Genomic DNA, 16464 nt, shown 5'->3' with positions numbered 1-16464 from the left:
TATAAAGATTTTAATTTAGATTTAAATTGATAATGTATGAATATAATTTTATCTTAAATTAATTGTAATTATTTAATGACATGGTATGATTTTCCTTCCCATCTCTCTCTCTCTCTCTCTCTCTCTCTCTCTCTCTCTCTCTCTCTCTCTCTCTCTCTCTCTCTCTCTCTCTCTCTCTCTCTCTCTCTCTCTCTCTCTCTCATTCTCTCTCTCTCTTCCCCTGACATGCAATTTTTGGAAAAATATTGGAAAAAGGTATTTCCGACAACTAAACAGAGTTAAACTAGAGTGAGCTGTGAGTAAGCTGTGATATAGTCTTTGTTATGATACATTGCTAGGGAATTACAGAATTAACAGGTAACAGGGCACTAGATGACAAATATTTTATTTCACATAGTGTGAGGGGTTCAAAGATTTATAAAACACATTTTGTTTGGGAAAAAATGCATGATAGTTCTAGAACTAATATTATAATAGCAACACTTTTTTTATGCATGACAGAATTTTTCCCTTTTTTGGTAATTGTCACTCATGTGGTTGCTTTTGACATGTCATTTTGGGATGCGTTGCATCTCTTTAATTACGCGTTTATATCATTCTTCCTATCTTTGTTGAAAAAATTACACAAAGGTGGAGAAAAGATGTATTATAGAAATAGGTTGGAGGCAGAGGCGTACACCCTCTTTTCAAGGGTCTACGGTCTACACGCCCCTGATATACCCTCCTTGTAAACAATGTCTTAAATCATAATGTTTTTTAAATCAATTGTTTTTTAAAATGTGTTTCTTTACATGTAAGTGAGTGGTTGGACACCAAAACAAAGGTAAAAATTTACAATGCAACACACTATGGACGTTACTGGTTAAGGGCTAGGGAAGGGGGTTGAAGAAAGTCTAAATATTTAAATTATCTTAGGGTGAAAATGTTTTGAAAAATAATTTTATATCTTTTTGTGCTTGTTTTAACAAACACTTTAATATTAGAAATTAAATAAATTAAAAAAATCTTATCAAATCATTATAAAAATGTTCCTATTATCTTACATTAAAGATAGATCAGCTGTTGCAAAATATTTATTTATTTTATTTGGAAAGTAAGTTAAAATATTAATATAACATAAAATATTCGTGCGTTTGTTTTAGTTAAAACCTTGACCGATTAGGACCGATTTCCAAATAATCTACCTATATAAAATATATTATTGTTTATGAATTACCTGGCCCATCTTTCAATATCACTTGCTCTGAAACCAAACAGAGTTGTGGGTGGAGCTAAACCCTCCAGAATAAGTGGCGAGGGCTGACCGCCAGGGGTGGACTGTGCTGGTGTGGAGAGGGGGAGGTATGTGGACAAGGCCATCGAGTGTTTTCTGGAGCCAGGAGGCATTGGCGTGTACGTCTTATCTTCCATCTTTGGTTCAGTTGTAGTTACCTTGCATATTTTTTTTTATTAAAAACCCTCCCATCAATATTGCATTAATTCAAACTGATTGTCCCTTTAAATTTAAAGCAAAAGGTTGACTAATATGTTTTATATGCATACTTAATTGAGTTGCTTATTAGGTAAAACAGCTATTGGCTACTTGCTTGGATTTTCAAGATAAAGGTCAAGCAATGAAAGAGTTAGTTATCTGATTATCCCTTTATCTATTTTCCCACATCAAATTGCAAAGCAGATGTCTTTTCAGATAAGAATTGTTTCTAGACTTACCCAGCCAAGAATTTCTCATTTACAGAAAAATAATTTGAATGTGATCTACCTTTCTTGGACAATATTCAGAATGAAGTTGCCAGTCAGCTCCCTCACATTCATCTTCATCATCCTCATCAACTAAATCTATTTGTATCTGACTATCATGTTGTCTATTATATTCTTCCTTCATAGCTTCTACCTGCAATAAAAGGTTTTAACTTTTATCCTTAAAATAAAGTAACATGATGTCTCTCTGTTTGTTTGTACCGAAGGATCTGAAACGATATGGTTCTGCTTTACAGTGTAGCTTTTCATAGATCCTGGGAAGGTTTATACTATTTTTTGAGTGGGTACCACCACCATCTCAAAAGAAATCACTCAGAGAAAAATATAATCCCTATCTAAATTTAGAAAAAAATTAAAGTAGGGGATGATCTAAATTAACTAAAAAATGTTGTGGTCGAATAAGTGCATCTAAGGGCGTATTCGCTAGTTTTAAATGAAAGGAATGCAAATTATTAGTTTAGCGGTTGGCAGGTTCTTTCTCCATCAGGCTAAACGTTCCACCTTTATTTTCTTTTTTAAAACTAGCGGCTACGCCCCTAGAGGCCTCTAGTGGCACTTTGAATGTTTTTTTTTTATTTAAAATATCTAATTACAGAAATAATTGGTTTATGTTTCGTTGGAGTCTCTTTTTCGGGAGGGGTAATTTTTTTCCAGGGGCGATTTCTCCTGATAGGGTGGTGGTACCCTCCCCCAAAATAGTTATAAACCTTCCCGGGACTTATGAGAAGCTACCCTGTTAAGGAGAACCCGATCGGTTCAGCGGTAAGCGAGATCCTTCGCTACAAACAAACAGACAAACAGACAGACAAACAAACAGACAGACAGACAGACATCGTTCTACTTTGTATTATAGATAATTATCAAAGGTGGAGCAGCAACTACATAGTTTTATTTACATTACCTTCTTCTTAAAGTCTTCAAACTGGGCTTGGTGTAGTTTAATCCTCTTTCCAGTGTAGCTGACACAGGCATACTCTAGCAGAGCACCAAAAACCATGAAGAAGCACACGGCCAGGTAGATATCCAGGGCCTTCATGTACGAGATCTTTGGCAGTGATCTAAAACATTTATAAATTAAACATTTTCCCTGAAATATTTCTTATATTTTTTTAGTATTTAAAAGATTGAGTAAAAAATGTTGGATCTTTAGGTAATTTATTTTAGGAAAGATTCTTTTAAAGTTTCACAAAACTGTAAAGACTAGACAGCCTCTCTACTTGATTATCTTAAAGATATTACAATAAGCAATGTATTTGTTAAAACACATGCATATTAATTAAATATATTTCTTCCATATAAGATTTTCAGTTTTGACAAATAAACTTTTAACCTATATTTTTATTTGTATGTTATTTTGATTGCAAAATTTTGCTTTAAAGGCAGCTCTGGTCAGCTGCTAACAAGTCACCAAAATCCCGCAGGAAAAATGACGAATGTAAGTTCAAAAGATGGCTGGATGTCCAAACTTTTCCTTTCAGTATAGTTCATCAATCTTTCTAACGGCCGTTTAATTTGGCAACTTATGTTCGGCTGCCGAGACCTCTTTAAAGATTTTCTTTTTATAACTCAATATTTTAATTTGTTCTACCTAGTATTGAAAATGTAAATCGAAATAATAATAAATTATAGATATTTTTTGTTTAAAAAAAGACAGCAGATTTGAAATAATTAAGACTTGGTGAATATCTCACTCTTTTAATTATTTTCTCCTCCAAAAGCAAAAAAAATGGATTAACTTGTATTAATCAAATTTAGGATCAATCTTAATGTATTATGACATAAATCATTTAATTTTTAATTCAATGCTTTTTATAATATTTTACACATTAATATACTCAGACTCACCATATAAAGTGGTAAAAAATTTTCTTACCTAGACCATTCGTAAAGAAAAGAATCTATTTAAAAAATATTTTGACCACTTTTACAGTGAATTTTGACATGCCTGTTTATATTTGATCTAAATACTTTGTACATACATGGATTCTAGTTCATAGTCATTAATTTCATCAACCTGTATTTCACCGGACGATGAAATAAGGGCACTAAAAAAGACGTTAAAATTTTATCATTTAATGCTATTTATTTTTTCATATTATAGAAATCAATTTATTATATCTGACTTTATATTACTTTTCTAAACTTATATACATATGTTACAAATAATCCTATTAAACAAAATATTAGATGCATAAGAAATATTTGAATTAAATCCAAGGGTAATGTTAATTAATTCTTATTCAGCAGGATTTGGGAAATTTAGAAAACAAACCTTAAAATTACTTTTTAAAACAATTACATTTATATATTTGTTATGTCCATTCTTTTTATTATTTCACTACACATAAAACATTCGTTAAATCAACACACTACAATGTTTAATTTTACTTATAAAAAGATTGGTTTAAAGGTTGCGTGATTTTAACCACATAATTTAATTTAATAATGGTTACTAAAGGATTCTCTTAATCTTTAACAAGTTAACACAGTATTTTCAAATTTTATTAAAATTATAAGGAAAGTGACAAGAGTTTTGTATAGTATAAACTTTGTTTCTAGAATTTTTCTATGAAACAAGGTAATAAAGTACTCTATCCCACTTTATTAAAAGCTTTGTTGTTACTTTTTTACTTTCCATGGTTGTTAAAAAAAATCATCAGACATTATTTCTAATTATTTAGAGCTTAGTGGCCGTAGTTTACTAAATACAACCAATTGCCTTCTGAAAGAAATTTTTACTAGATAGCAATAATTATAACATTAGACATCTAGCTCACTTAAACGATTTAAACATTGATTTCAGTGTTAGTTTTTTGCAACTTGTTTAATTCAGTTTTTTTCATCTCAACCAAGAAATAAATGTCTATGACTTTTTAAATCCATGAAAACGGGGCAAGCGTATTATGTTTAACATTACACATCCAAAAGAAGAATCATGCGTTTTATGTTGAACATTACACACACACTAAACACATTAACGCGCACGCGTGCACGCAAACCTGTTTACAGAGCCCATCAGGGTGACCATAGTTAGGACGGTGGTGACCCCGAGTCCAACTCTGGCGGGCGCGCTAGCCCTGTCCAGGTAGAAGCTGACCCAGGACATGGCCACAATCAGGCTGGACGGGACATACACCTGAAAATACCCAAAAAAGGGTTGGAAAAAATTTACAATACATTAAAATTGGTTTTTAGGGTTAGTATAAAGAAGTAATAATACAACAATTGTTACACTAACCCAATTAAACCAAAAAACACACAATAGTATGTTATTGCCATACCTATTGACAGCACCCATAAGGGTGACCATAGTAAGGACAGTGGTGACCCCCAGGCCGACCCTGGCGGGTGCAGATCCCCTGTCCAGGTAAAAACTGACCCAGGACATGGCAACAATCATGCTGGAGGGTACATACACCTGAATATATTCATGCTAGAGGGGTAAATATTTGACATGCACAGTATTGCACCCACGCAGTATTACACCAATACGCTAGGTTAGGTCTGGTTCTTACTATTTATTATAAATAAATTGTGTTAGCCCCTACCAACGGTATTGCTACGGCAATTGTCACTCAAAGCATTGTAAGTGGTTTGAATCCTGTGTGGGTGCAATTCCATGGGAACCCAAAGAACTACTACACAGAATATCTAAAATAATTACATGCATCTAAATAAAATCATTTAATTACTTTTTCAGATAATTTGAAGATAGGTGAACTAAAATTCAGAAAGATGATACGATATTTTTAATATTTAAAATCCTCAAATAGATAAGTAAGATAAGTCATTTTTACGCAATTAGGGACAAGAAAATATGGTTCTATTCAAACTTGAAACTTTTTAAACGTCCACTTCATCATTTTTTAGTTTCATATCCTTTTCCCTTTGATTACGTCTCAGAACCAGTTTACCCAAAAAATCTATATACTTTAAATTTGAGGCAGAAGTGACATACGGACATACCAAAACTATAAATAGTCTTCGCTACTTAAAGATGTTTAATATTTCTTATATATATAAACTCTTACCTATGATAATTATCTTAATTAAAATAATAAAGTAAATAAATGTGATTGGAGTAGACAAATGTAATAATGAAATTTAATATTGAATATTCAACTCACCTGTATAATATAATATCCCATAGATCTAGTAAACAAAATATCAGCACACAGACGTGAATAGTTTCCAGATGATAACACTTCTAACACTCTAAAATAAAATCAATGATTAAATACAAGGCTACTTTTTACTTGACATTTCTAAAATTATTATTTTCTTTATTAGTGAAATTTTAGTCAACAATTACAATTCAAGATATTGACACTCCAACAAAAAAAATTTAGAGAAGAATTGTCGCTGATTTGGAGTAAATTATATTTAAATTGTTTTTACCTTCTTTGTCTGTAACCAACAACAAAAAATTCTGGGAGCTCAACTGTTGGGGAAACCTAGATTGAAAAATGTATAGAGCATAAATATTCAGGGGCTGCTAATCAGCCAATTAATTCCAATTGAAATTGCCGCGAAAGTTAATATTTTGTTTAAGTAAAGTTGGAGTATAAAATGTTTTTTTATGTAACTGAAGAGGGGTGGGTAAGAAGGGGGAGAAAAGAGGGAAGAGGATTTTGGGAAAATTTTTCTTAAGAATTGTTTGTCAGAATCACATTCCCTTTTCCCTGATCTGATAAATATTGAATATATTTAATGTATGATATAGAATCTAGTAGCTTTATTGTCTATTATCGGCTATGTACATAGAGGCCTTTTGGGACACTTAAGTGAAGGGGGGGGGGGGGGAATGAGGGTAAATCGATCCTCGTATTTTAAATTTTAGTTTTAAAAAAGAAAAGTCAGAATGATCATTTTTACAGGGGCTCTTGTGATGGTTTAGGTACCTATTACCAAAAAATCTTAAAACTTTCCTGGATCTTAAAAAGGAAAACCATCTCAAGATACACAGAGACACAGACATCCTGTTACTTTTTAAAAAGAATAACACATTCTAATTACATAAAACAAATTCTCAACCAGACACAATTTCACAACAAAGTTAGATTTGTAATTTTAGAGTTAAAAATTTAATTGAATATATTTACAATTTGGCTTTGAATAAACTGAAATTATAGCTAGTACTGTCCTATTTATCTGCCTGCTTTACCTGTACAGAAGCTTTTCCGTCATTCCAGTCATACACCAAATCAGCCATGGTGTAACCATAACTTTCTATCTATAAATATAAATATATCAGGTATATCATTTTTTGCCTAGGTTTTCCTAACCCCAAAAAAAGGTGAAATTCTGTATGGATGCTCTTACCAAGATTCTCTAGCTCTTTTGGATTTTTCTTGTCAAAAAATTAGATTTAAAAAAATTATGCTGAAGAATATTAAGGACCTCATACATTACTTTGATTAGACATAGAAATTTAAATTAGTTCATAAATAATAAGATAGAATTAAAAGTATCATCAAAAATTTTTTTTGTTCTAAGGGGATAATTATTAAACTATTGATTGATTTTTACAAGGAATAATTTCAGAAATTTGTCTTGACTATTTAAAAGTTATTATTCTTACCTCTAATGTACAAAGTTGGCTGTCCATAGGAAAAAGTGTTAGATCCATGGGACAGGTTGCCTACAAAATTGAAATTTTCTAAATGTCGTCATGACGGCTCTTTCTCAAAAAAACAAATTTCTATAATAGACAATTACGCAAAGTTACTTTCAGATATTACAAATCTTTATATAAAGGTAACAGGATGCCTTTTTGTTTATGTGTGCCGAAGGATCTCGCTAACCCCTGTACAAATATGGTTTACTGTCTACAGTAAAGCTGCTGATAGGTCCAGGGGAAGAGTTTTAATTATTTGATGGGAGGGTACCACAAACTTCCCAACAGAAATCGCCCCTAAAAAAGTTTGTTCCCTCTTTTTAAAAAATCAAAATTGAAAGTGGTTTTCCCAACCCCACCCCTAATTTCGAGGCTCCCTAGAACCCTCTAGTGGCGTAGCTGCTAGTAAGGTATGTTAACATACATTAGTATGTGACGCCAACATTTAAAATAAATCCGCGACTGTAACCAAAGTGTAAACGTTCCGCTCGTCATTGAAAGGTATAACAAAAGCAGTTGTAAATTATACCTACAGTTCCGTAAAATAATTATATGAGTATTTGATATGCATATTACTGTGCACAATGGGTTGTGAAATAGAGGTTGTGCATAGGATGTTGATTGTTCACATAACATAGATAGATCTGGTTACACACAAAAAGGGTAAAATCAAAATTTTTTAAAAATTACCTTTACAGTCAGTCTCATACTTCTCAAAATGTTTCCAAGGTTTGATATACGTAGAAATTGATTTTCCTGAAGAAAAAATATTTATTTCAATAAGTTAAGTGATGACTATTGTAGAATTTGATTATGAAGCTTTCAAGTGACGATATCTATCTGTTCATCTGTAGCACAAAGATATATCTCTCTCTCTCTGCGCTACTAATGAAATTTCGTCTCTATAACGAATTGTCCACATGTAATAAAAAATACCTGAGTGGCCTGATGAAAGCTGGCAACTTTTTCATTGACAAAGAAAGTATCTGGTACCCATAACTGTTTCACATAATCAGCTCCAACTATCAACTTATCCATACCAACCTATAAAGAATAATAATATCATGATAAATAAAGTATATGGTACATAAAATTGTTATACATAATCAACTTATACTTTCAAACCAACCTATAAAAATACGTATTTGGTATCCATAGAGTTGTAATTTTACACTTTATCTTCTCCTGCTCATATTACTGGGATGGAATATATTATTAACTTTAACCAAACATCCTATTAAAGTAAATAAAATACAGCACACATTTTTTTGCTAAAAACTATTATAGGACGTCATGGAACGTGAAAAAATTTGAATCATAATTATATTTTTTTTTAAATCTAACTTTTCTTGAATTCTTTATTTCTCATTCTATGTCCACTATCATCACAGAGCCATGCAATAAACAATTATTTTAACTTCACCTAATTCTCATATATTAGTACCCTTGTTAGCCGGCAAACATTGGGGGAGGATACAGGGGTGTAGATTAATTTTACTGTCCTTTGCCTCCCTGAGAGCCATGAGAATTGCATATTGTCAGGACTATTTTTAGATTTATAAGAAACAGTTGCGAAAAAAAAGTTTGAAAGAAAGAAAGAGGAACAAAAATGGAGAAAGAGTTTAAAGAGTAAAACTTTCATGACTTGGTCATGGTATTAGACCAAGGAAATGTAAATAATCATAAATTTACCAGGATTAGTTAAAATTTTATCAAAATATATTTGGAAGTCTTTATATTAACCCATTTCATTGCATAACCTTTATCATTATAAACACCAAATAAAACTGTTTTAGGATAAATTACATGCTAAAAACGACTATTATCGTAAGGTCAGACATTGAATCAGCATCAATAACTTCAAACTTTGTAGTAGCGAGGCTGTTATGTATGTGTTTGTGTCTGTAATTCTGCCTAAAATTTGAAGAAATTCAAGAAATATGTACGAAATACTTTAATTCGTTTTTCACTAACTCCCGCCATTTTAAACAAAATAGACTTCAAAAAAAATCTAGTATTCTGCAAGAAAGTTTTAGCAAAGAAAATTAAAAAGTAAAAGGTTTTAGAAAAAATAATTTGCAATAAAAAAAATACTTGAAAAGGTTAGACGCAATCGTCTACACGTTTTATCTAACTATGTGTGTGAACTCTATTGTGATAATGGAACTAGAATCACAAGAATTAGTGCCAAATAAACTCAGGTAAACCCAGTCCCAAATATCAATAACTCTCTCCAAGTCTCTCTCTTTTTCGTTCTTTCTCTTTCATTCCCTTTTATTCCTTTCTCTTTTCTACTATTCCCGTATGCTATTTTGCAGTTTAACTGCAACTTTTTAAAATCTACATAGGTAGGGCTATCAAATACTTTCATCTATCAAACAACATTCTAACACTTAAATTTTTAATTTATTGACTTATTGGCTTGATATGCATATTTTTATCAGGCCACCCCTTTACCTTGAAATGGCCTTATTAAATAATTATAATGTTAATCAAAATTCCCCCCTTAGGAGTCATGTGAATTTAAAGGAGGAGGGTAAAATGCTCCCTAACCCTCTTGAAAGTACTTGCACGCCTATGAACTGTATATTTGATTTACTGATCCACTGATATTAAGGGGTGTTTTTCCAGCTTGAAAATTTATTTATGTTTCAATTTAAATGTTTAGAAAGTTCAATTTGTTACTATAACATATTTATACATTAAAAAAAATGATCTTTAGATTTAATTGTTTTTTTTGTATCCCTACCTAAACTGGCAAACATGATAGCAATGCAATATTTTCAAGTTGATCACAACACAAATAAAGGGAAAAGTATAAATCTAAAATCTCTGTAAAATTTTTCTTTCTTTAATCATTTTAATACTAAAAAATACATGCTTAAAGTGTTTATTATCAAAAAATATCATTTTATCTAAGAATTTACTAATATGAAGAAGATTCGATTTTTATTGTATTAATTGGTTAAATTAATTAACCTTAAAATCATGTTTATTTAAAATTTATTACCTTTTAAATCAATAAACACAAACATAGGCCAAACATTTTGGTTAAAAGCCTAATACTGAAAAATTAATTATTGTTTCTGTATTAACTCCCACTTATTATATTTAAAACCTTGTTCTCATGAATGCCTTTAGAATAACCCTGCAGAGAAAACCAAGACTACGTTTAAAAACAAACCCTACTAAATAACCCTGACAAAAACTGAATTTAAGAAGCCACAGACAAAATAGGTATTTCCCCTATTGTTTTCTTTACCCCTGGAACCCATGGTTAAGCATAAAGAAAATCTGTGAATGCATGTTTGTGCCGAGCTAGGAAACAAAATTATCATCAAAATAAAACTTGTTACTGCCACTGTAACTAGGTTGTCTTAATTTGGTTATACTTATTATTTTCTTTCATTCTTTACTTTTTTTTTATTATTCCTTTGATTATTTACCAAGTATTAGAAGCAGGAAAATAATTGTAGGAAAGTAGAAAAAATAGTAATTATTTTTCAAGATAATTCCATATAACAAACACGCTGCTAATGTCAAATAAGCACAAAATGACTTAAAATTGGAATTATTAGCTATTGCCTGAAGTTTTTTTTGTAAGAATAGCTCTTTTTTAAATATTATTTTCTGAAATTTTAAATTACAAGGTTATAAAGTATAACTGATTAAAATTGGAATTTATTGGAAAAAAGTAAGAAAAAAAACAGGCGGGTCAAGGAGCCGCCAATCAAGAGTCTACGGCTGCAGATTTGAACAACTGCAGATGAAGATGAGGAAATTTAGGTAAGAGGGGGATGTGGTTAAATATTCATTTAGCGGTTACAGCTATATAAAAAATAGATGGGATTCAATGCGGCTGTTGTATAGCTATCGCGGCTAGTAGTAATTAGTTTGACTAGGCAGCTGCATACTTTAGAAAGTCTAGATGGCTATTACAGTTGGTTTTTGCTAAAAAAAAACCAAAAAAAACAATTAAAGTATTAACGGCTCTGAATGCTTCTGCCTAGCTCTGAAAAGAAAAGAGAAAAATGTGCTTTGGATGGTTGGAGGGATTATAAGGTATAATTAGAGGGAATCATTTTCTAGGTCAACCAAGGGTAAATCAAACTTATTTTCGCAAACAATACTTTTGGCGTCATTTTAACTAGATTGATTTTATACAAAGCTGATAGATTTTAAATACATTAACCAATGATCAGCTTTAATATTTCATAAAATTTTATTTCACACTTTTTAAAAAATCCATTAATAAGAGATTTTTGACACTTTTTAAAAGGGTTTGATGTAAATAAATGGATTAATAATTAAGAATTTATAAAAAAAAATGCGACATAATATACAAAATCATATAAAGTTATAATAGTTATTTCTCGCATCGTGTTATAAACGGCTTTCCGCGGATATAGAATGTACAATTATAAGATTAAAACCAGTTTTTTAGCCCCAAGGTGAAGTAGGCACGGGCTAAAAAAAACTGGTTTTAATCTTATGATTGTACATTTTTATATTCGTAGAAAGCTGGATATAATACGATGCTAGACATAGTTTTTTCGTATAGATGAGAACCGGTTCCTATCCACCGGATTCGAATAAATACGAGAAAAATACATTTTGTTTGATTACATAACAGATTTATAATTAACATTAGTTTATGATAATTACTTATTATATAAGAAACTATTTATATAAATATTATTTTGTGGCCTTATATCTGGTTATTTCTTGTCTTAAAAATAAAAAAGTTATGAGAAAGTTGAAAGTCTGTAAAAAACTATTTCTTTTCTTATTAATCGTCTTTTATTTATTAATCTATACTTTGCGTGTTATGTTTATTTTTCTTTCTTTATAATTTAGATTATAAACAGTTTAAAAAGTTATTTCTTATTGTTTCAGATAATTTGGTAAACCTAATAATTACTAAATGATTTTTCTATTAAGTTTAGAAAAAGAAAAATATGGTTTTCAATAAATATAATTTATTCAAAAAATATATTTGATTAAAATTTTTCTTAATTTTATTTAATATTTATGTCCCTATAACTAAATTTTCATATATATGTGATTTTTATACATAGGTATATAAGATAAGCTGCTAAATTTTTTGGTATGAAGATTCCACATACCAATGAGCATCTAGTATATAATTTGATTGTTCCGCCTGTATGACAAAAATGTAAAATATTTTTCAAAAATATGAATGGTTTAATGATTTTTAAAATCAATTTTTAAATCACTATATCCATATTTCCATACATAATTTTTTGTGCTTTGCTTCTCATGGATTTTGTCATCCTTGTTTTTTATTGTTTATTTTAGAAACATCAAATATAAAAAGATTATACAACTATAATTTGCTTATGAAAACTTACCGATTTATCAAATGTGAGTCGATCATCTTGCCAGAATTGTCTAAACAAAATACAATAATAAATATTATCATTAAAACACAATTATGTAAAAAATGCATAAAGGATTAGAAAATATTTATCTTTATGTAGATTTGCCATTGTTATAATACAACAAGAATATAAAAATCAATTTAATCAAGGTCAGTAATTCAAAAGTATTTGAATAGCTGCAATGATGTCAACAGGTGGCAACTCGAAATTCTCAGTAGAATACATTCCCAAAACTTCCCCTTGGTTGTGTAAGAAGGGAGATTATTTAGTGGTTTGACTACCCTATAGTCACGTACATAAACCAATACAGCCCTTATCCCTAGCTCCTTGGCAGAGAGCGTCATTCATTACGGTAACTTGATTTGGGACACCTGCCATACTCGGCTAGGGTGAGGTAATAAAGAGAAGCTACCATGAGAAAGTTGGTCAACTCAAAATGTACTTAAACGTAGAGCTTGATAGCTGTTTTGGCTGGACAAAAGTGTGTCGTCTTACTCCATGACTACTTAGGTCCAAACACTAAGAAACTATGGCTACACACATAAGAATCATTATTAGAGTTTTAAGTAAACATAAAAGATTGATAGGTATGTTTAATGCGTAGCAAATGAATAATTATACCTGAAGTACATATCAAATGTGTAGTCCATGAATTTCTCAGAAATATCGCTTATTGAAAGCACGTACATTGTAACGCCAACCTAGATTATTTTAAATCCTTGTTGATGTTAAAATTTACTATCTTAATAAAGTCACAAATATTTTTTTAATACGCTAAAAGTAAATATCATGATAAAGTTGAATCTGGCAAAAAATGGAAGTCAGCTAGAGTTTAGCAGTTTAGAGTTTAGCACCCTTTAAAGTTTTTGTTATAAATTTATTACTTTTTTCTGTCCAACAATCATGTTTTTTCGTATTGCAAAAAAGTATTTTGTATCTTTAAAAAAAATACAGGATGTCTGTATGTTTGTACCCTAACCACTAAGCCGATACGGTTCTCCTTTTCAGTGTAGCTTTTAATAGGTTCTGGACCGATCATATTTATAACTATATTGAAAGGAGGGCACTAGCACCCCTAGAAAATAATTACCCCCCATATTTTTTTATTATTTCTTTCTAAGCCCAAAGTGTTTTGAAACTAAAGAAGAGGCCTCTAGGGGCGTATCCATTAGTATATTATATTTTATTAAAGGTTACATATACAATCCTTTTAAGACAAAAAAAAGAATCTTACCTGTACTGGCTCCTTGCCATATCTTGGCCGCACCCTTTTATCATAACCAACCTTCAACCAAAATTAATATTAGCATGATTACTTTTTTTTATATAAAAACTAAAGTTACCATCCTGGAAAATAATAGGTGCTTTTTTAGAGTGCCGGATGATCACCCCCCCCCCCCCCCCCATAGGCGTCCAAGGGGGGGGGGGGGGTAATGGGCCATTTGGCACCCCCAAAATTTTTTGAACAATACCCCCCCCAAAAAAAAATTACCCCTATCTTGGGGGTGCCGTAGGCACCTCCAACGATTTTGGGGGGGGTATTTACCCCCCAAACCATTTGGGGGGGGGGGGTAATTACCCCCCCCCAAAATAAATGTTCTTTAAAAAAAATTTTTTTTGGGGGGGTATTTATCCCCCCCAAATTGAATGTTCTTAAAAATAAAATTTTACTGAAAATTTTTTTTTTGGGGGGGGGGATCTATGATGTAATTGTAAAGCACTGAAGATTCCATAAAATAGATACCTAACTAAATTAAACATTTCATTAAATAATGAAAAAGAATTTCTATAGGCGATTTCTTTTGGGAGGATGTCAGGGTGTCTCAAAACTAGTTATAAAACTTACCAGGACCTATAAGACGCTTCACTTTAAAGTATAATCATATTGGTTCATTGGTTAGTGAGTTAATTATTGTATTTTTATGTTCTAAAGAATGAGATACTACTATATATTTGAACTAGCGGCTTCGCCCCTAGCCTCTAGGGGCTTTGCCCCAAGAGGTTTGATCAACTTAATTTTTCGTATTTTAGATTTAAAAAGAAAAAGTAAAAAAGTATTTTAGATTGAAAAAGCAAAAGTAAAATAAAATTTTTTTTTTTTTGGGGGGGGGGGTATTTTCATTTTTGGGGGGGGGTTGGGAGTGTCCCACCCCCCAAGAAAATAGCTTAAAACCATCACAGGACCAGTAGGTATATTCCCTGAAGAGTAGAGCCCAATCGGTTCAGTGGTTACTGAGATCTTAAGCTTCAGACGGACAGACAGACGGACAGACGGACAGACAGACGGACAGACATCGTTCTACTTTGTATTATAGACTACTTTGTATTATAGATAGTAGTGGCGCCCTTAGCATCTAAAAACTCGTGTTTTCTAAAGGGTAAAAAGGGAGGAGAAAAATAGCCTAAAACCACTCAAAGGATTGACCTATAATAGTGTGGAACCATCATGGGATCTATGTGAAGCTTTCCTAAAAAGGAGAACTCAGTATTAAAAGTAATGAAATCTGAAGCTATAGTCAAATAAACCTTACTTACTACTTTATGTTATATAATTCCCCCCAAACACGAATTACCCCCCCCCCTAAAATTTTTTACCCCCTCCCAAAAAAAAAGCTTGGACGCCCCTGCCCCCCCCTATTTTTAAAAAATCAAGTATTTTTTTTCATGCCTAAATCTGTTAAGGGGGGGGGGGAAGGGGAGGTACTGATTTGAGATCCTTAAAGCTATGATATTTTATGGACCATTTATAATAAAAAACATTGTCAAATATATTTCTAGAAGTTTTTTGATTTAAAACTTAAATTCAACACTTTTTTAAAAGTTTATTTCACGTGCAAAAATATGGTTAACATTTGTAAAAGAGTGCTGTGTAAGGACATATTTGCAAAATTTAAAAAAAAATTGATTTTGCATTAAACATTCAAACCTTACCCATTTTTTTAAACAAACAATATTAAAAAAAAAGTTTTGGCTTTTTATTTAGATATAAATTTGGAATAATACGCAGTTATATTTTCAAATTAGCTAAATTTTACATTAAATAAATAGAGAAATGAGCAAAATCTCAAAGTTATAAACTGATTACTAAGTGGTTAAAGACAATATCATCGAATCAATGACAACTTGAAACTATTGGCATGTTACATTGATATGTTAATTCCTAACATCAAATTATGATTTGCGTAGATGCATCTTTACACTCTTAAGCTAATATAATTTTTTTTCTTTCAAAAACTGTAATTTGTTAAGGTTACACAGGATAAGATTACCTGAAATGCTTTTAAAATATTTGAAACAGCCATGGGATCAATTGTGGTTCCATTATCTTCTTTTATTATTGCACAGTGTAGACTTAATATCTGGATATCAAAATCTCTCATTCAAATCTTTATGGGATTGTATATTTTGTTTAAGTCAAAATTACAGTTATTTATAGTTAAAGATGTTATAAACCTATTGACAATCAGGTGTAACTCATTAACATTCACAGTTAGGATCCTCAAGACAAAGTCTATGCAACCAAAGAATTAGTTTTCTGATGGGTATTATATAACTTAATATCAATTTGTGATAGAGCAACAAAATCACTGTATCTCAAAGCAAGCTCGTTCATTTAGAAAAAAAGTAAATAAATAAATAAAATATTCAGGTGTTTTATTTTTAAAACAAGGATGACAACATCCATAA

At 31.0% G+C, this 16464-nt stretch overlaps 1 protein-coding gene across 1 annotated transcript in view; it reads right to left on the bottom strand.

Moving 5' to 3' along the window:
- The window catches only part of LOC145314797 (gamma-aminobutyric acid receptor subunit beta-like), a 30627-nt gene extending 14470 nt beyond the window's left edge, over window positions 1-16157 (bottom strand). Inside the window, exons 1-14 of the mRNA XM_080154876.1 lie at window positions 16047-16157; window positions 14012-14062; window positions 13399-13478; window positions 12748-12787; window positions 8312-8419; window positions 8066-8131; window positions 7340-7399; window positions 6923-6991; window positions 6157-6212; window positions 5886-5973; window positions 4758-4894; window positions 2660-2816; window positions 1760-1891; window positions 1217-1431 (exon numbers count right to left, since the gene is read on the bottom strand). Coding sequence (XP_080011002.1) covers window positions 1217-1431; window positions 1760-1891; window positions 2660-2816; window positions 4758-4894; window positions 5886-5973; window positions 6157-6212; window positions 6923-6991; window positions 7340-7399; window positions 8066-8131; window positions 8312-8419; window positions 12748-12787; window positions 13399-13478; window positions 14012-14062; window positions 16047-16157 — 1370 coding nt within the window. The remainder of the gene's footprint in view (window positions 1-1216; window positions 1432-1759; window positions 1892-2659; window positions 2817-4757; window positions 4895-5885; window positions 5974-6156; window positions 6213-6922; window positions 6992-7339; window positions 7400-8065; window positions 8132-8311; window positions 8420-12747; window positions 12788-13398; window positions 13479-14011; window positions 14063-16046) is intronic.
- Between the last annotated feature and the right edge of the window lie 307 nt (window positions 16158-16464).

This window comes from Acartia tonsa, chromosome 3 (genome assembly GCF_053477335.1).
Source record: "Acartia tonsa isolate MP-2025a chromosome 3, ASM5347733v1, whole genome shotgun sequence".
Taxonomy (NCBI): domain Eukaryota; kingdom Metazoa; phylum Arthropoda; class Copepoda; order Calanoida; family Acartiidae; genus Acartia; species Acartia tonsa.
This window is presented reverse-complemented; position numbering and strand designations above follow the sequence as displayed.